At 37.1% G+C, this 20,475-nt stretch overlaps 1 protein-coding gene across 1 annotated transcript in view; it reads left to right on the top strand.

Annotated features, from left to right (window-relative positions):
- The first annotated feature begins 5,716 nt into the window (after positions 1-5,716).
- Positions 5,717-20,475, top strand: part of PARN (poly(A)-specific ribonuclease) — a 182,551-nt gene continuing 167,792 nt past the window's right edge. The window contains exons 1-7 of the mRNA XM_027839597.1: positions 5,717-5,800; positions 6,217-6,294; positions 7,752-7,831; positions 8,359-8,426; positions 8,512-8,593; positions 16,212-16,272; positions 18,483-18,648. Coding sequence (XP_027695398.1) covers positions 5,782-5,800; positions 6,217-6,294; positions 7,752-7,831; positions 8,359-8,426; positions 8,512-8,593; positions 16,212-16,272; positions 18,483-18,648 — 554 coding nt within the window. The 5' untranslated portion in view covers positions 5,717-5,781. The remainder of the gene's footprint in view (positions 5,801-6,216; positions 6,295-7,751; positions 7,832-8,358; positions 8,427-8,511; positions 8,594-16,211; positions 16,273-18,482; positions 18,649-20,475) is intronic.

Here is a 20,475-nt window from a genome sequence, read left to right as displayed (position 1 = left end):
TTTTTTGCTCATTATGTTATTGATATAATCAATTATTTTAATAGTTTTCCTTATATTGAACCAGCCCTTTATTTCTGATATAAATCCCACTTGGTCACAATGCACCTTTGTGATATATTGTTGTACTCTCTTAGCTCGAATTTATTTAGGATTTTCGCATCAATATTCATTAGTGAAATTGGTCTATAATTTTCTTTCTCTGTTTTGCTCTTTTTGGTTTAAGTATCAGCACCATATTTGATTCACAAAAGGAGTTTGGCATTTAACTTGTAGCTCACTCTTACATAAAATCAAAATCATGTTTCAGATCTTCAGGGTTATTCTGATCTTTGATCAAAAGGAGGGAATGTGAAGGGAATTAGATTTTCATATTAATTTATATGATATGTATAATGAATATATTAGTAATTTAGATTTCTTAAAGCTGACTCTTCTGGCTTTGGAGTCAGAGTTTACAATGCAGCTTGAAATGATCAATCAAACCCTTGATGACACTCTCACAATCACTACATTCCTATGCCTGTGTACATTACGTGAAGCAAATCAAAGATTGTAGAACCTGCTTCCATCACAGAACTCTGGTCTTGTGCTCCAGCAAGTAATGATCCCCAAGGACTTTAAACAATACTGTTCCCATAGGATTCCAGAACACCTGCATTGTCCTGCACTCATGGGCTTGTTGTGAGAAACCACTCAGGGCCTGGAAATGATTGTTTGTAATCCGCCTTTCTCCCCCCTTTTCCCACTTGTGATTTACGTATATGAGCTATGCCTTTACTCCAACATTGGGAGCATTCCTCACTCTGAAAGTAATTAAGGAAATCACTACATGTTTCCTGCCCCCCCCCAAAAAAAAGGTAAATAGCAACCTCTTGTTAACCCTTCCTTGACTTCCTATTTTGTTTCTGAGTCTTCTTCTGGATCATTAGTAATGGAAAATATGGTCCCCTTTAAATAAAGGCTAGGGTAGATGCTGAAAAAGAGAAAACACCCCCAAAAGTATTGAGGAACCCCCCCATCCTGATCACTCAGCATGTCCCACTTCCCTCCCCTGGAATCATGAGTATATCTCAGTTGTGGGCAATGTTAACAATTAATTAATTAATAATAATTACAGCCCATGTCCCTCTGATAATCCCTCTCATCTCAGATCAGATTAAGAAAAGAGAATACTGAAGAATTGTAGGGAAACTTGAATGACTATCTGCTCCATGCGGTAGAAGGGGTGGCAGTAGCTGCATTGAGGCCCCACACACTGTGCCCCTACAGCCCCCAACCCCAGCATCTACAGCTGTCAAGGTGGGGGCAGAGTCAGGTCCCATAGCCAGCATTCCCTGAGTTTTATCACCAGAGAACTACCACCAATGGGAAGGTTCCAGCACCAGCCACCCCAGTCCTTAGGCAGTGCCCTCTGTCACACACCCCAAAGCCCAGTCAATCAGCATCTCCAAGGCAGGCCTGGCCCTTGGCTCCATCCAGCTACTACCTGGGAGAGTCTGGGTGCCTGGCAGCACTTAGAATGGCAGTACAAGGTTGGGGAGCCAGCCAGCCTCTCTTCTTGGTAAGCCCATCAAGTGACTGGCATATGCCAAGCACTACATTGTTATTATTTCTCTAATTTAATGTAACTGTCCCATACCTGATAACTTTAAAGTGGTTTTAAAATGCCAAAGATAGTAAGATCAATGATTTTTATATGTGATAATTTGGAAATGTAATTGATGTCATCTGAAGTTTATTATTTGGGTTATTATTGTATTTCTAAATTGTATTTCTAAATTCTCTTATGTTATGAAATTTGAGAGACCATTGTAAAACAGAAATGCTGGTAAACAAAAACAATTTTTAATCTGGTTTCTGTTACATATGGGCTTTTAAAAGGATATGATAAAAAATTAGATCTTCAAAAACTGTTAAATATTTAATAAGGTATATTTAATTATAAACAGATAATCATCATCATCATATTTACTCTAATAGCAGATTTTCATTTGAAAACCTTGGCTGTTATGAAAGTATATAAGATGGTTTAAAGATGTAGCTTCAACATATTAATGATGAGTCAACTATTAGGTATTTGCCATATGTTTGAAGCCCCAGAATATGGGTAGTTTTATTTTATAAATAAAGGATTAATGAAATGTTAACTGTTAAGGAAATATCAGGAAAATATTCAAGCTCTAAGTTGAGGTTAGTGAAATTTTGCTATTTAAGGTAAACAGTCCTGGAACTGTAACTTATTATTGTTTTGAACTTTGATTACTGGGATAGTTATCTGTATTGTCAGTAGAAAATGGCATGTGTAGCAGTCTAAAAACTGCTAAGGTGATGTTTGTGCCTGGGAAAGGTTGTGGGGATGACCTGAAACAAAGCCTAGGTAGTAATCTCCTGACTCTATTTCCCCATTGTGCTGTTCCTTTATGAAAAGGAAAATTCCCCACCTAGTTAATCCTGAGCCTTGCCTTTAACACTCTGACTGTTTGACTGTCAGTTATGACTCATGCTTGGAATCAAATAGAGCTAAGGGAGTTTTTTCCCTCTGTTATGACCATGCCTGCCCTTCTTTTTCCTTTTATATCAAATTTTTATAATCAAGAAGTTTTGTAAATACAACACTAAATCTATTACATTGATATGGAACATCTCTAAGCTATTATAATAGGATTCAAGTATGAACATCTTACAATTTTAACCTATATTTATGGTCAAATTATAATATAGGGATAATATCACCCAAAGGGGGAAATGATTAGACAAAGATGTAATGATAAAGGTTTCTAATTAAATTGAATAGCAAATTTTGAAAAAAAGCAACAGGATTAGACTGTTTTCTCTAAAGAACTATATACAGTTTTATATGATTGACTTCCAAAGTTTATCTATCATGGAAATTCAGGCTTTGAGTTTTAGTTTTAAGTATAGTAATATGTTTTGGTAATAAGTTCTCAAAATTGGATTAAGCATTTATTAAGGATTAATTGGATTTTACACAAAAATTGTATTGATAATGGTACAGAAAGTTAATTTTCCCATTTTTAAGTATCTGATAATCTTAAAGTATAGAAGAGTTCATTTTCAGTTAGACCCTCATAAATTTTCAAAAGATTCTTATATCAGGTACAAGATTTAGGTAAGGATAGAAACAGAAAATGATATATAAACTGAAATTCTCTGAAAGTTCAAAATTAGAGAACCAGATCTAAGTGATTGTATTAGATTAGGTCAGAACCTCTAGATTTGGAACCAGGGAAGCCTCTTTTAGAGTTGTCCTGAGAATAAAGGTGTTAATGTTTAAGTTTTCTTGGTTAATTTGGTGACATGTAAATCTCCCTTCTCAGAACTAGTCCACTGTGAGTGCTCTAAGTAATTTGATCTGTACCTGATTTGGGGAATTGTGAGAAAAACTTTATTGCATTGTTTAGTTCTGGATCATCTGAAGCAAGCCCCTGCACCTGAGTAGAAAGACCCAGAAGCTGCCAACATCTAGTGAGACAGCTGTCTCAAGATTCCAAATGAGGAGCTAAATCTACTGTTCTAGTTTTTTCCTCTCCCCTTTTGTTATTTACCCAACCACCAAGGCCCTAATCATTTTCTCACTGACATTCTTGGCCCCCTCTCTTTTCAATAAATTACCTTGTACACATTTCCCCAACAGGTCCCTCCAAGGAACTAACCCCCTGGGTTAGTTCATGACATATCTCATGACATATACCTGCCTCTCTTTTATTGGCCATAAGGGTAGGGGTTCTTTCAGACTCCCTCCCTTTGGCCAAAAGGGGGAAATGTCAAAATATTTTGAAGATACTCTATTTCCCAGGGCTAAGGCTGTGTCCTGAGCTTGGCATAATAATAATCCTTTGTGCTGCTTAGGATGATATCACCCTCTGGCAATGTGTATTGCTTAGACCAGCACCAAGTGTTCACTGAGGGATTTAGCTCCCCCTATTTCAGAGCACCATGTATCACACATTCATAATCCCGATTCCTTGTCACTGACAGGTATTGCACTCCTATTCCCCTCATAGAAATCTGGTTCTGTGCTCAGCAGGGTGGGACTGACCTCCAAGACTTGTGACAATACTATTCCCACAAGACCCATGGGAATAGTAACTCAAAACCTAAAAATGATTATGTCATGGCCTGCCCCAGGATGTATATAAGACCTGCCTTTCCAGCATGTTAAGCCCTCCTTCTTAGGAGGGAGGGCTTCCTATGCACACCTCATTTTCCTCATTCTGAAATTAATTAAACTTCTGTTTGTGTCCTGACTCTCCTCTCTCTAGCCTGCTCTGTTTGCCTAGCTCTGGCCACCCACAAGTTAGAGGTCGGTTCTGGTTCAGTTGACACAAGAGAGATTAAATTTGTGCTTCTTAGTCTCAGAGGGCAATTAGGAACAATTGGTAGTTGTAGAGAAGTGGGTTTAAATGATCTAAGTGTAATAATTTCCACTGTCCAAAAGCTGATGATCTGCTTTAGGAGGTTGAATATTACATACATTATAGAATAGATTCTTCAGGTGGGAGATGGGCTATATGACTTTTTAAGTCCTTTCCACAGGATCATGGATTCAGAGCTGGAAGTCATCTTAGAGGTCATCTGGTCTAACCTTCTCCTATTACAGAGGAGGAAACAGCTAGTTTAGGTGACTTTCCCAGGCTCACAGATAGCAACATATAGGATTCAAGCCCAGATCCTTTGACCCCAAATCCAGCACTTTTTCCTCTGGACTACATTGCCTATGAACCTGAGGTTCTGTTCATGCCATTGTCCTATTACATTTTGTTGGGGTAATGACGACCTCATAGGATGATGGTGTTGCTTTAAACAGTTATAGCTAAGTTTGGAAGGGAGGAGGGTTTTGGGAAAACATTAAGTGTTCAGTTTCAGACAGGTTGATTCTAAGATGTTTATAAGACATCCAGTTGGAGACGCTAGATTGTAGGTTGAGAGAGAGGTCAGGGCTGTAAAAGTAGCGTTCAGAATCATCTGCATAGAGAATATAATTGAATTTATGGCAGCTTTTGAGATCAAGAGAAATAATAGAGGGAGAAGAGCATTCAGTAAAGTCTTGAGGATTCAAAATTAGCAGATGAAAGGAAGCGGGGGCATGTTTGTAAAACACCTTGACAAGGAGTCGAGTTGCAAAAGGGAGGAGAGACATAGGACTGCACAGACCTAGTGAGGGGGTTTTGGTTTGTTTTTAGAATGGGATATGTTTTTAGGCAGCAGGGATGTAACTAACAGACAGGGAGGGGTGGAAGCTAAGTGAAAAATAGACGATGGCCGGACCCCAAGGTTAGCCAGGAGCCGCTACGTAGCCCCAGGGGGAATCGGGTCATTCCAGGGCGGGGACCCCCCACCGAAGGGCGGCCCCGCAACGGGATGCTTGGCTGCCGAACTAAGAGGCAGGCTTGGGTCGTGAGACCCCATTATGTCGCGACAGCATAATATCTAAATGTGAGAACCACATCCCAGCTTCCCGGCTAGCACGACCTTTCCCACCATCCGAAGGGAAGTACGGGGCGGGACTCGGCCAAAGGAAGCGGGGAGGGCGCGCGTGGCGCTTCGGAGACGTGGCCGGCCACGTGACGCGCGTCAGCGCGCGCTGTTTCCGGAAGTCTCCGTCGCTCGCGCCCCCGCCCTCGCCGCCGCAGCCGCCGCGCTGCCACTGCCACCCGGTGCAGTTTAGGGGAAGCAGGGCTCGGGTGCCGCCGCCGCCGCCGCCGCCTCTGCGACGCCGCCGGGGTGGGGAGGAGGGTGGGGTGACGACGAGACTGCAGGATGGAGATGATACGGAGCAGTGCGTGCCTCTTCTCGCCCTCGCTGCCGATTCCGCAATGTCCTCTCCCCACCCTCCCTCCACCCCTGGCCCGGGCTCCGACCCCCGGGCCTCTGTCAGGCCTCAGGGGCCGGGCCTGGAGACTGGCTGCTGCCCTCGGCCCCCAGGAGCTGCTCAGCGGCGCACTTACCCCGCGCACCGCCGGTCCTCTCTCTTCCATCCCCACGTTGTTGCTGCTGCTGCTGCTGTTCCCCCCCGCCCCCCGCACCCCCCAGCTCCTCTCCCCTCCCCTCCAGGCAGCTGGGGGGCTGTGAGTGCTCTGGACCCCTCTGTCCACCACCTCCCTTCCCCCGCCCCTTCCCCCCAGCCTCCTGTCTCCAGACTTGGAGGGCTGAACCTGGGGCCCTGGTCTGAGCCTTTTCTTGGTTTCTCTGCAGATTTTAAAAATAATCTTCACAAAGTGTACCAGGCCATTGAGGAGGCGGATTTCTTGGCAATCGATGGGGAGTTTTCAGGTATCCCGTCCAGGGTTTTGATAGTGTCTTCTCCCAAAGCTTGCTTGTAGACGACTAGGGACGTGATGTTGGGTCAACTCTGGTCCAGGGCCACATTTGGTAGCATCTCCTATACTTATGCCCCACCCTGCTGGGTAACCTGGGGAAATTAATCTCTTTTTACTACATCTTGAAATGGGTGTATCTTGAAGAGATCCGTTGTGTTTGGTTACTTTTTGGAATCATTTTAGGAACTTCAAATGGATCTTATCATATAGCATAATATATATAAAAGCAATTAGGTAGGCTTTGGTGTTGGTATGGCATCTTCTGTTGATTGGGAAATAGGACAACTTAGAAATGACGATGAAGCTCTATATAGTTGTAGACATATTAATGACAATCCAGAGGGTATGCATGTAATGCGGGATCAGTGCATCTACAGCTGTATTTATTTTTTGAACAACAGCCTGATACTGTTAATTAAAACTGGTTTGATCCCCTTTTCCCTTTGATTCAGGCTCCTGAGTTGTTCCCAGATTGATTAGTGGCTGAATTGATTGGCAAATATGGAAAACCGCTTAATTGTTTATAAAGGAAGTTGATGGCCTAGTTGATCCATAAAATGCTCAAAGCTCGAAGAGGCAGAGTTTACAGCTTGTTCTTAAATTGGTAATTTTAACAAAACTCTTTTCTTTCTTTGAAAATGTTTTTTTGTTGATTGTACTAAACATATTTTTGGCCAAATTGTTTGATTCATTGTTTCTATATAAATTTTTTGGTTAGTGTTAACAAAAACATTTTCAAAGACAAGAAAGTCTGTCTTTTGATGATTTTACTAGCTTATCCACAAATGAAGATTGATATAGATAGAAAATATTCATCACCTGGAAGCCAAACTTCTGGTGATGAGCCTTTCTTAACTAGGCAGGTCCTTCCACAACATACAAAGTCCTTTTCTGGTCCTGTATTTGCAATCCTTTTTTAGTTTCAAAGGATATATGTGAGCTTATGTTCTGCTGGCATTGATTAGAACCTAGAACTACTTCTCCAACATCAATAATACATCTAGTTAAGATTTTAATGGGGTTAATATTCTTAAACTCCTAATTTATATGGCATATTGATGTTTGCAGGTGTATTTCCACTTCTGAAAGAAACTATTTAAGTGACTGTTAAATGAACCCATTTAAAAAATAAATTAACCCTCTCAAATTAATTCCGTTGTAGAATTTTTTAATATTGACTTTAGACTGACAGGTGATTGTATGTTTATAGATGACAGTGATTATTGTTAACAATAATCATCTTTGATAAAAGAATTTCTATTTACTCATTGCATGCAAAGATATGAAGTTGTGTATATTGTTCTGGAAAATATTTTCTTTACATTAGCATTGATTGGTCGTTGAATTTCTACGTGATGTGTTTAATATTGAAAAGTTATTGAAATATTAAATTTCCCCCCTAAATTTTAGGAATCAGTGATGGACCTTCAGTTACAGCATTAACCAATGGTTTTGACACCCCAGAAGAAAGGTATCACAAACTTAAAAAGGCAAGTTAGTTAAAAAATATTTTTCCACCTTTTTCAGTCTCTTCCCCCCACTGAATTGTACTGAATACAGTCTCTTCCCTCCACTGAATTGTACTGTAATTGTACTGAATTGTAAAATACACTTTTTAAACAAGGCCCAACCATAAAACAATGTTATTAATTAAAACAACAACATAATTATCTGTAGAAAAACATTTCATGAAAATTTCAATATGTTTGATTTAGAGTAATTTAGATATAGTTCTGTTTTTTAAAAACTTGGTTTTTGGCTAATATGACTTTTTGAAAGAAAGTAGCTACCCAAATATAAAAATTACAGTTACAATATAAAGGTTATCTGAGCACATTTGATAGGGCTAATTAAATAAATTGAGTTAAAAGCATTCATGTGATGGCCCAGAAACTTTTTGCCAAAGTGGAATTAAGTGATGTAGAAATTCTACTTGTTTGAAACTATTATTGCTTCAACTGAAAGAAACTTCATTCTCCTCTGATACTGATAGACAAATTATTTTCTTCTTTTCCAGCATTCCATGGACTTTTTGCTGTTTCAATTTGGACTTTGCACTTTTAAATATGACAGCACAGATTCAAAGTAGGTTATTTTTTAAAGCATTAATTATTCTGTTATTGTGGAATGATATCACCTCTCAATTTGCTTGTATCTTTCATTTTCATAGGTATATAATGAAGTCATTTAACTTTTATGTTTTCCCAAAACCCTTCAGTAGAACTTCACCAGATGTCAAATTTGTTTGTCAGGTTAGTAGCAAAATTTAGTTCTTTTTATTTGTCAGTAGTTGGTTTTCCATTATTTGTGATCATGCATAGTAATGTCATACTTTAAACATTTATTTCATCCCTTAGAAAATGCAGAAGATGAAAAGGCCTCAGAAGGAGCCCATATACAAATATAGGAAACACTTAAGACATTTAGAGGAACACTTATGTAGGTAGTGAAAATTCATAAAGCACTCCTAATAATTCTTCTTAGAAGGAACTGGATTTATAGTTTTCCATTAGGTTAACCCTTTGAAATTTCCAGCAATTTCTTACAAAGATTCCTATATAATCCTTCCCAGATTCATGTGTCACTTTGCAGTTTAGATTCCCTCCAGAAAAACCATTAATTTCAAATTTTTTCACCAAAAGCATTTTGTTAAAGCTAGATTTTCACAAATAACAAAATGAATTTATTTGAATTTTCCCTTCTTTCTTGTCACAGAATTGTGTTCGAATAAAAACTTTGAGATCATCTGGTCTCTCATTTTATAGATGAAGAAGTCTGTGTTCAAAGTCATGTAGTAAATACCAGAAGCTTGATTTAAACTGAGGTCTCCTACAACATGTTGCCTCTTTGTAAAATGATAGGGTTGAACTTCATGATCTCTAAAGTCCCTCTACAACTTTTTTAAAAATTAGATTTCATTTTTTTCAGTGAACAAGAATGTGCCTCTGCCTTCTTGTAGCCTCACTGCCCCACCCCTAAGTTTAAAAAAAAAAAGCTCCCCTCCCCCTCCCCCCAACAAATACTCATAAGCAAACAGATTCTCACATTAGCCATGTCTAAAAATTCATGTTTCCACTCAGCATATCTAGCTGATCACCTTTTTGTTAGGAGTTAGGCAGCATTCTGAGTTATCAAGTTATCATGCTTCTGGAGTCATGGTGGATCATTGAAATGATCAAAGTTCTTAAATCTTACAAAGTTGTTTGTTTTTATAGTCTAAAGTCTTATTTTCCTTGTTTTGCTTAATTCATTCTGTATCGTTTAAAAGTGAGGTTCAGGTGAGTCCCCCTTTCCACCCTTTCATTGTTTGTAGACTTCTATTTATCTCCCCACCATTGCATCTCTTTCATTCTCTAGTGTATCCTTTTTCTACCTCCTTTTCTTTTCTTCTTTTAAGATCATTGCAACATAATAAAAAAACAACATTCCCAGGCCTCTATCTTATTTGACTACCTTTATTTGACCCCAGCTGATATTACAGTTCTCTGGGGATGGTTACATCATTTACTTCTCCCCTTCCCATTAGAATGTAATTATTTCAGCTTCATAAAATCTTTTCAAATTGCCCACTTGTATTTATCTTTTTGTTTTTTTTATTCTTATGTTTATGTTTCATAGTTTTTACTCAGCTTTTGCCTTTTAATCAGGAATGCTTGGAATTCCTCTGTTTCATTTAAGATCCATTTTTTCCACTGTGGGATTATACTCAGTTTTGCTGGGTGAGTTATTCTTGGCTGTAAGTCTTTGTCTTTTTACCTTTTTGAAATATCATAATCCATACTCTCCACTAGTAGCTGCTAAATCTTGTGTGATGCTGACTGTGGCTGCATTGTACTTGTACTCTTTATTTATGGCTACTTGCAATATTTTTTCATTGACCTAGAAGCTCTGGATTTTGGCTGTAATGTTCAGGGAGTTTTCATTTTGAGGTTTCTTTCAGGAAGTGATAGTCTGTTTTTTCTATTTTCAGTTTATCTTTTGGTTCTAAGAGATCTAGCAAGTTCTTGAAATATGATGTCTAGGCTCTTTTTGGTACTGGCTTTCAGATTGTTAAGTAATTTTTAAACTATCTCTCCTTAATCTGTTTTCCAGCTGAGTTGTTTTGGCTTTAAATACCTTATATTTTCATCTGTTTTTTCAGTCTTTTGACTTTATCTTAATATTTCTTGTTTCATGGAGTCATTAATTTTACTCAGATCTGTTTTACTCGGATTGAATTTCAGGGAGTCTGTTACTTGGGTAAGGTTTTGTACCTCTAGTGCCAAGCTGTTAATTCTCTTTCCTAGGTTCTCGTCCATTCTCTTTCCTAGTCTCTCCTCCCCGTATTTCCTTTCTACTTTTTTCCTCTATCACTATCATTTCATTTATATCTTTTAAAAACTAACTTTTGTATTCTTTTTAAAAAATTTATTTAGCATTTTATTTTTCTACAATTACACGTAAAAACAATTTTTAACATTTGTTTTTAAAATTTTGAGTTCCAAATTTTCTCGCTTCCTTTCTCCCCACCCCCCTCATTGAGAAGGAAAGCAATTCAGTATAGGTTATGCATGTATAGTCATGCAAAACATTTCCATTTTAGTTATGTTATGAAAGAAAACATAGACCAGAAAAAAAAAACTTCAAGATAAATAAAGAATGCAAAAAAAGTATGCTTCAATCTGTATTCGGCACCATAAGTTCTTCTCTAGCAATGGATAGCATTTTTCATCCTAAGTCCTTCAGAGTTGTCTTGGATCACTGTATTGCTGAGAATAAGTCATTCACAGCTAATCATCTTAGAATATTGCTGTTACTTTGCACACAGTACATTTCACTTTGTATCAGCTCATTGAAGTCCTTTCAGGTTTTTCTGAGAGCACCACGCTCATCATTTCTTATAGCACAATAGTATTCCATTACAATCACATAGCACAATTTGTTCAGCCATTCCCCAGTTGATGGGCATCCCCTGAATTTCCAGTTCTTTGCCACTGGAAAAAAAGCTGCTTTAATTATTTTTGTACATACAGATCCTTTTCCTTTCTGTTTTTTATCTTTTTGAATACAGACCTAGTAGTGGTATTGTTAGATCAAAGGGTATTATAGCATTTTGGGCATAGTTCTAACTTGCTCTAAAGAATGGTTGAGTCACTTCACTACTCCACCAATGATGCATTAATTTCTCATTTTTCCCACATCCCCTCCAACATTGATCATTTTCCTTTTCTGTGCTGTTAGCCAGTCTAATAGGTATTAGGTAGTACCTCAGAATTGTTTTAATTTGCATTTCTCCAATCAGTGATTTAGAGCATTTTTGCATATGGCTATAGATAGCTTTGATTATTTCATCTGAAAACTGTTCATATCTTTAGATCATGTATCAGTTGCAGAATGGCTCCTATTTTTATAAATTTGACTCAGTTCTTATTTGAGAAATGAAGTCTTTATCAGAGAAACTTGCTTCAAAAATTTTTTCAGTTAATATTGCTAACTGTATTTCCCTCCATCCTATTTCCCCCTCTGTTTATTCTGTTCTCTCTCTCCTTTCAGCCTGTCCCTCCTCAAAAGTGTTTTGCTTTTAACTATTGCCTCCCCCAATCTGCCCTCTTTTCTGTCAACTCCTACCCCCAATCCTCTTCCCCTTCCCTTCCTACTTTCTGGTAGGTAAGATAGATTTTTTTACCCAGTTGAGTGTGTATGTATGTTATTCCCTCTTTGAGCCAATTCTGATGAGAGTAAGGTTCACTCACTCCTCCCCTTAACCTCCCTCATCTTCACCTCCACTGTAAAAGCTTTTTCTTTCCTCTTTTATGTGAGATAATTTATCCCATTCTGCCTCTCCCTTTCTCCCAGTGCATTCCTTTTTCTTGCCTCTTTATTTTATTTTTTTAGATATCCCTTCATATTCAATTCACCTTTGCCCTCTATGTATACTATCATCTTCCCATGTAGGAATGCAGACAGTTTAACCTTAAGCCCCTTATGATTTTTGTTTCCTGTTTACCTTTTTATGCTTCTCTTGAATGTTGTATTTGAAAGTCAAATTTTCTATTCAGCTCTGGCCTTTCATCAAGAATGCTTGAAAGTCTGTTTCATTGAATATCCATTTTTTCCCCTGAAGGATTATACTCAGTTTTGTTGGGTAGGTGATTTTTGGTTGTAATCGTAGCTCCTTTGCCCTTCAGAGTATCATATTCAAAATCTTGTGATTCTTTAATGTAGTAGCTGCTAAGTCTTGTGTTATCTTGGCTGTGGCTGCATCATACTTGAATTGTTTCTTCCTGGCTGTTTACAATATTTTCTCCTTGACTTGAGAACTATGGAATTTTGCTATAATATTCCTGGAAGTTTTCATTTTGGGATCTCTTTCAGGAAGTGATTGCTGGATTCTTTCCATGTGTGTTTTACCCTCTTGTTCTAGAATATCAGGGCAGTTTTTCTTGATAATTTCTTGAAAGATGATTTCTAGGCTCTTTTTTTGATCATGGTTTTCAGATAATCCTGTAGTTTTCAAATTATCTCTCCTGTATCTATTTTCCAGGTCAGTTGTTTTTACAGTGAGATATTTACATTGTCTTCTATTTTTCATTCCTTTGGTTTTGTTTTATTGATTTCTCATAAAATCAAAAGCTTCCATTTACTCCATTCTAATTTTTAAGAAATTATTTTCTTCAGTGAGCTTTTGTACTTCCTTTTCCATTTGGCCAATTCTGCTTTTCAAAGCGTTCTTCTCGTTGGATTTTTTTACCTCATTTACCATTTGGCCTATTCTGTTTTTTAAGGTGTTATTTTCTTCAGTATTTTTTTGTGTCTCCTTTACCAAGCTGTTGACTCTTTTCGTTATTTTCTTATACCGCTCTCCTTTCTTTTCCCAATTTTCCCCTTACCCCTCTTACTTGATTTTCAAAATCCTTTTTGAGCTCTTCTGTGGCCTGAGACCAATTCATATTTTTCTGGTGTTAGAGATTTTGTTGTCTTCTTCTGAGTGTGTATTTTGATCTTGTCACCATAGTTACTTTATGTGGTCAGAATTTTTTTTCCGTTTGAGCATTTTCCCAGCCTATTTCTTGACTTTTAACTCTTTGTTAAAGTGGGACTCTTCTTCTAGGGTGGAGGACGCATTGTCCCAACACTTCAGGGGTTTGGTGTAGCCATCTTCAGAGATACTTCTGGGGACCTGTAAGTTTTCAGTTCTTCCAAGGTAGTATGTGCTAAGAAGACTGGTTTACTACTCTCCCAGCCTGTACTCTGGTCTGTGAATGACCACAGGTTCCCTTTTATACCTTGGAACTGTGATGAGAGTCCCTGCTCCATTGTGGCCACAAGCTCTAGTATGCTAGTGTTCCTCTTCATCCCGAAACTACCACCCAGATCCGAGTATGGGTAAAGCAACAGAGTACCCAGTGCCAGCAAAGAAACTCTTGTATTCTCCTTCTGACCAGTTGTTTGACCCCTTTACCATCTGTGGCCTGACAACTCCTGAAGCAGCTGCTGCTGCTACTGATTCAGTGGCTCCCAAGGCCAGCTTCTGGTTTTCTGGGGCCCAGAGTGTAGTGGTACAGCCTGCGCTCCACTCTCACCCAGGGGCAACAGACCTTTCCTGCTGATCTTCTGAGTTGTCTTTGGCTGGAAAATTATTTCACTCCATCCTATTGTTGGTTCTGCTGCTCCAGGAATTGTTTTATGGCATTATTTAAAGGTGTTCAGAGGAATTTGGGGGAAAGCTCAGGCAAGTTGCTGCCTTTTCTCCAACATCTTGCTTCCACCTAACTTTTGTACTCTTGCGTAATTTCTTCTAATCATTCTAATTGATGTTTTGGGCTAGCTGTGTTTTACTTGGAGATGTTCTTTTCCTGTAAGTTTTTTGGAGTTATATTCTTCTTTTGGGTTTGTGTTTTGGTTATCCCTGGACTAAAGTAGATCTCATTCTTTTTTTATTTGGTCATTTTTCCAGCAATATGTTCTAGGCAACCCAATTATTGCTGGCCTCGTAGGGAATTTTTTGGGGGCTGAGTCTGTGATGCTGACTAGTCTGGGAGACCCCACCAAGCTACTTTTCTCAGATGGTGCTCTGGGCACTGAGCTTCTGGCCTGATGCTGAGTTCAAGATTAACTCTGGACATCCCTGCACTGCACAGGAGCTCTGGGAGCTGAATTTCACTGACACTGAACACCACCAACTTGGTGCTGTGTTTCCAACCACAAGCCTCAGTTCTGAGCCAGTAGATAATTAGCTCAGGAGTCCTTGAGCTATGGTCCTAAGTCCCTTGGGCTTCCTGGGACAACCTTTATTGTTAGTGTGGGCCCAGGACTGAATGATCCACCTTGGATATCCCTGTGCTACTGGTCTGGCTTGGAGCTCTAGGCGCTGAGTGTGTGCTCTTGCCGTGAGCTTTTGGGCAGGAGTTTGTGACTAGCTCTGGTTGTCCATGAGCTTTTGCCCTACCTCAGTGTTCTGGTTGTTGAGTCTGTGATCCCAGCCAACCCTTGTTCCACAGTTCCTGCCCTAGTCGTTTGCCTGTAGGTCAGATTTGTAATCTTGGGCAGGAAAGGTAATTTCTCCTTCAATTTTTCTTTTACTACTCTGGCATTCTTCTCAAATTACTCTTGGTATAGTTGTGTGGGAACTGGGATGTACTGTTTCTTCCTACTTTTCTATCTTGACTGTATCCCACTCAATAACATATGATTTCATGAAGTTAAGAAGATGTGGGTTGAATGAAGACAGACTTGTGTACTGAATACCATTGTTAGGAACTTGAGAGCATCCTTTGAATCTTGAAAGTGCTAAATTTAGGACAAATGAAATAAAATATTACAAAGTTAATAGTAAAGTATTAGTTATTAGTAAGGTAAGTAAAATATTACACAGTCAATAGCTCCAAGAGGTAGTAGAGACTAATAATATATAACTTTAGGAAAGATTTAGATCATTGCATAAATCATGTAGTCACAGTTGGTTAAGAGAAGACTGGAATGTCTTTAACTTTTGAAGTTAATGTCAGGGAGGACAGCCAGGCCCATCTACAACATTATTTAGTGCCACTGTGGGAGAACTTGTACTGGACTGGATAGATCACGTGTTTTGTTTTGTTTTTTAGATCACGTATTTAATCCACTATAATTGTAGTGGAGTATTGAATTGTGACAATGTTCATCTGTAGAAGGAAAAAAAGGAGGACTCTTTCCTTAGCAAGAGAGTGAATCTTGGCCATAGAACTAGGAGAAAAACAAACAAAAGGGAAAAGTGATTCTGACATTACTTTGCTTGTTATTAAACTCTGGGAAACTGCTGAGTATGTGTATTTTTTTTTTTTTAAATAACTTAAGGTTTATGTCTTTTTTTTTTTCTTACGGGGCCATTTATTTGTTTTTTGACCTGGAATTGTGAAAATCTAGCTTGAGTTGAATGTTTATTTTTGCAAAAAAAACCTAAAAATAGTCTCCATTTGTGTATATTCCATTCAGCTTGGTGGGATATTACTTGAATATTTTTCGTAGTCAGACATTCTGTTAGACTTTCATACTTTTGTCATTGTGCCAGTCTACCAGCTAAAAAACCTTTCTTTCTACTTTGTTTGTATATAGTGTAAATGTTGTATACCTTGACTTACACAGTAGATATTTTCCTGAAATTGTGTATGATGAAAGAATTTTGTTTGCAAGAGATGGAAATCAGATTTAGCATCAATGAATAATACATATTAATGGTGAAATGAATTCTTGGTATATCTTGGAATAGAAGCGTATTTCTACGTATAGGTAGCATATTGCTATTTTGACTTTTTGTCTTTACCTTCTTTCACAGATGAATTTCTTCTCTGCTCCTAGGCACAGCTTTAGAGAGCATATTTCACTATTAACATGTTCTTTTTTCTCTTTTGATAGAGCTCAAGCATAGACTTTCTGGCAAACCAAGGATTTGATTTTAATAAAGTTTTTCGCAATGGTAAGATTAGTTTTTACTTGCCTTCAAAAGTAGTGAAACTTTTGAATTTGGTGGGACATGAATCTGTGTGTAGTTTAATTGTAATTTTATACATATCTGGAGAAAATGTATGTCTGGGAAAAAATATGGGTCAGTCATCTGTTGAGAGTTAGAGAGATAACTAATGGAGATCCTTTGTTATTTATTCATTCAATGTTAAGAGAACGAGAGGAAGGCCCCTGTTAGATGGATCCCATGTAGTAGGTTTTGGAGGTGTACTAGATTAGTTCAGGATGAATAGGCATGGATGAGTTTTATTCTCCATGGTGATAATAAGCTCATAGATCCTCAGACTGGTCTGCTAGCTAACCCCTATACATTGCATTCCATTTCCTGAAATGCACTGTCTCCTCACCTGTGCCTGGTAGGATTCCTAACTTCCTTTCAAGCTCAGTTGCTTGGATGTTAAACCTGAATGAGGTCTTTCTTGATCCCCTCAAGAAAATTATTTTTTGTCCCACTCTAAAGAAGTTGAAAGTGTCATATAAAGTAATAAGAGGAAGAAAGTACTAGTTTTTATGCTGATTTTTTGTCCCTTATCTGTTGTGTTGCAGCCTGCTCATATTCCAAAAGAAGACTATAGCATTCCATGACTTATAGTCAGTCAAAGAGTCTCACAACATCAGTAGAATATTGACTTTAGAAAGATGGGTTTTTATTTCTTCAGCATGAAGCCTTTCCTAATCCCCTTGTAGTTGTTAGTACTCTCTATGTTGAATTTTTTTATTGCTTTGTATATATTTTGTATTTCTTTTTAAACAGTGTTCAACGTAGGGCCTTGTACACAGTAGATACTTAAAACTTGCACCAAGATATTGTCAGTTAATGAAAAAACCTATAGTGTAAAATATTATCAAGTTAAATTAGAGACATCTCTGTGGTTGATATCTTACTGGAGGAGAGGAATATAGCAGCTAAATAATTATTCTTTTTTTTATGGAGTAGGGCATGTTTGCTTTAGTATTTCACCACTGAGTAGTGATTATATTACTTGATGTTTATTTTTTCCTCTTTTTAAAATAATTTATTTAATATAATTATTGTTTATATATGTTTATATATAATTATATATATACCCACTTTACCAAGTTTTATTCCTTGATTAGAGATAAAGATAGAGCAAAGGACTAGACTTAAGGTTTCTTACCGTGTAGGGCAGCACCTTCTCTGTAATTCAGTCTTGATTATTGCTTTCAAACATATATTGATTTGTTTGAAGTATAGTCATTAGGACTTAAGAATCTGTGTGTCTGTTTTATGCAGAGCTGAAAATACTTATGCAAATAGCTTAATTACTGCATTTTATATATCTTATCCTGTTCTAAATATTTGCTACGAAGGCAAAGGCATCATTCATTTAGTAAGCATTAAAAGCCTATTGAATACCTAATAGTATTAAGCATATAGGAGATGCTCAGTAAACGTTTTTTGCTTGATAAAACATGCATCAATGACACAATTAATATTTTTCATACATTAGATTCAAAAGTATTTTATGAACTTGGACTATAAACAGAGGCTGATTTTTCCCCCCTTATAGCATAACAGAATATGTATAAATATCCATGTAACTGTTGTGTTTTAAGGTAATCAATTACCCTTGCCATTCTAGTTATGCTGCCATTGCTCAGTGCATTTTTGCAGATCCTTTTTTTGCAGCTTCCTTGAGAGCAGAGTTTGTTTATTTTGACTGTACTCAAGCTTGACAAACCTTGGTTCATTGAAGGTGTTGATTTTTGGAAATAGCCAGAACTCATTTGGAATTGCATATCTATTAAGGTGGATGAACAAGTTTGATAATACTGTATTTTGTCCAAAATGAGAGTATCTAATAAGAAAACGGGATTTTTGGATGTCTGTGAATGGCTCCAAATTGATTCTTAAGATGGTTGCAGAAGAGGTATTGCAAAAAAGTTTTGGAGCAATGGCAGCTTGGTTGGAAAAGATTTGTTGCCTCCTAGGATGACTCTTGGAGGATAATATCATTTGTGTATTCAAGATCTAACATGTTGAAAGCTTTTTTGTTATTTGTCTTGCTAAGTGTGATTGTTTTTTATGTTGACTATGAGCTTTTTATGCCTGGTTGTAAATCTTTGCTGAATTGCCATAATCTTGTTTATTAAAAATTTTGTATTCAGATTTTGTGTTTATTAATAAAATGTTATTTCTAGGAATCCCATATTTAAATCAGGAAGAAGAAAGACAGTTGCGGGAGCAATATGATGAAAAACGTTCACAATCCAATGGTGCTGGAACTTTATCATATATATCTCCTAATGCTTCAAAGTGTCCTGTGATTATTCCTGAGGATCAGAAAAAGTTTATTGAAAAAGTAGTGTAAGTTATACCAACAAATTAAAAGTACATTCTTTAATATAGTGGAATGACTTTAATGGTAGTGTTGGTACAGGAATAAAAGGTATTTTGGTTAGATTCTATTACATCAGGTTTTTATTGTCTACAAACTTAATGTTTTGTGTCAGTTTGAATTATGGTATATACAAATATATGTAATAACTAGCTATATTATATGTAAAATTCCATGATATCATTTACTTACACTTGTTAATCTTACAGAACAGTTCTCATGGTAAAAATCTTTTATTTGGCAAACATACTTTCATGTTGACTGGCAGCAGTTTTCATGCTTGTCAGAGTGATAGAATTGTTTATTTGCCAAGAGGAAGTATGATGTTAAGGATAGGGATAGGTATTTAAATTAAACTCTGTCTTCTCTTCTTTGTTTTATAAAAATTGGAGATAAATGAGTAGATTGTTGGTGGAAAGGGGGGTTAGCTAAGTTTTTAATGGAGAAAGCAATACATATGGAGATAAAAGTAAATGAGGGTTTTAACAGTCTTAATCTGTGGTTTTAGAATTTGATCTTCCTTAGAAGATGTAGTCTTTTTAAAAAAATTTATTTTATTATTTTTAGAAGATATAATCATGAATCTTTTTTTTTTTTTAAATAATCTTGAATCTTGAATAGTTAGGGTACATCAAAATATTTAATTGATTATTTTTGAAAACATTTTGGTGCTGTACTGGAATTTGAACCTAGTGAGTCTTCTAATGCTATACCTAGTCTTTTTAACATCTGTGTTGGTAATAGCAGGTAGTTTTAACATTGCTAGCCTTTCAACCACAAATGAATATTTGTATGATATAGTCTAAAATTAAGAGATGAAAAGTCAATATGTAGAATTCTGGCTTTCTTACCACATTTTTTACTAGTATATATTGACATCAGGTTTTTAATTTAAGGAGTAAAAATCTTGTAGAAAAGTGTCTAGACAGATATAAAAATATAGAAGAAAACAAACTAGTAGAAAATATAACTGCTTGTATCTTTCACTACTTTATTTTAACTGTGCTCTTGGACTGAGTTCTCCATCTTGAAAGAAGTGAAAAATTTTGTTTATATACTGATATTTTTAGTTTAACAAATACTGTGGGAACAAATCTCCTTTTACCAGAACACGATGAGGTGAAAGAATACATATGAGAAAGTTCCAGTCTCTTCAGCTGTGGCTCCATGATGTGACAAGTAAAATGGAGGCCACAGTACTGTTTCAGGTGCTTTGTACGTGGCCCAGCTCAGCTGAAGAGACCGTCACACATCAGCACTGAAATTGCCTAGAAGTCCAGGTTCACTACCGTTCAGGGTTGTAACTGTGTCACACCTTCCTAAGAAACGTCAGGGTACTGACTTCATTATTGAAGAGGAAGCCATAGCCTTCTGCCACATTCTGGTTTTTTTTTTTTTTAATGCCCTCTGTATTGTGTCTGCTTCTTGACAACAAAGTTTTTAACAAGGAAGTTTATCCTTTGAAATGCATCCTCTTTATTAATTGAAGTATTATTGCATATGCTTTCTTTTTAAAGCTTAGTTTTGAGACAAGGTTTATTTTATTAAATATAAGAATGTGAAACTGAAACTGACAGCGAATATGTCATTGTTCAAGCTAAACAAAAGGCACATCTTTTGTGGTACCCAGAAAGTTTTACTTTAATTTTAAAAAAAATCTTACCTATCTCAATTTTTTAAAAAGAGAATGCCAGCACCAAGTATTTACAAACTAAATCTTTTTTTCCCAACCAGTCAGATGTTCATTTATTGAACACCTCTTGTTTAAGGCTCTGCAGGAGGTATAATGGAACTGT

Source organism: Vombatus ursinus, unplaced genomic scaffold (assembly GCF_900497805.2).
Source record: "Vombatus ursinus unplaced genomic scaffold, bare-nosed wombat genome assembly UNPS02014832.1, whole genome shotgun sequence".
Taxonomy (NCBI): domain Eukaryota; kingdom Metazoa; phylum Chordata; class Mammalia; order Diprotodontia; family Vombatidae; genus Vombatus; species Vombatus ursinus.
Note: the sequence above shows the minus strand (reverse complement) of the source record. Positions and strands in the feature narration are given on the sequence as shown.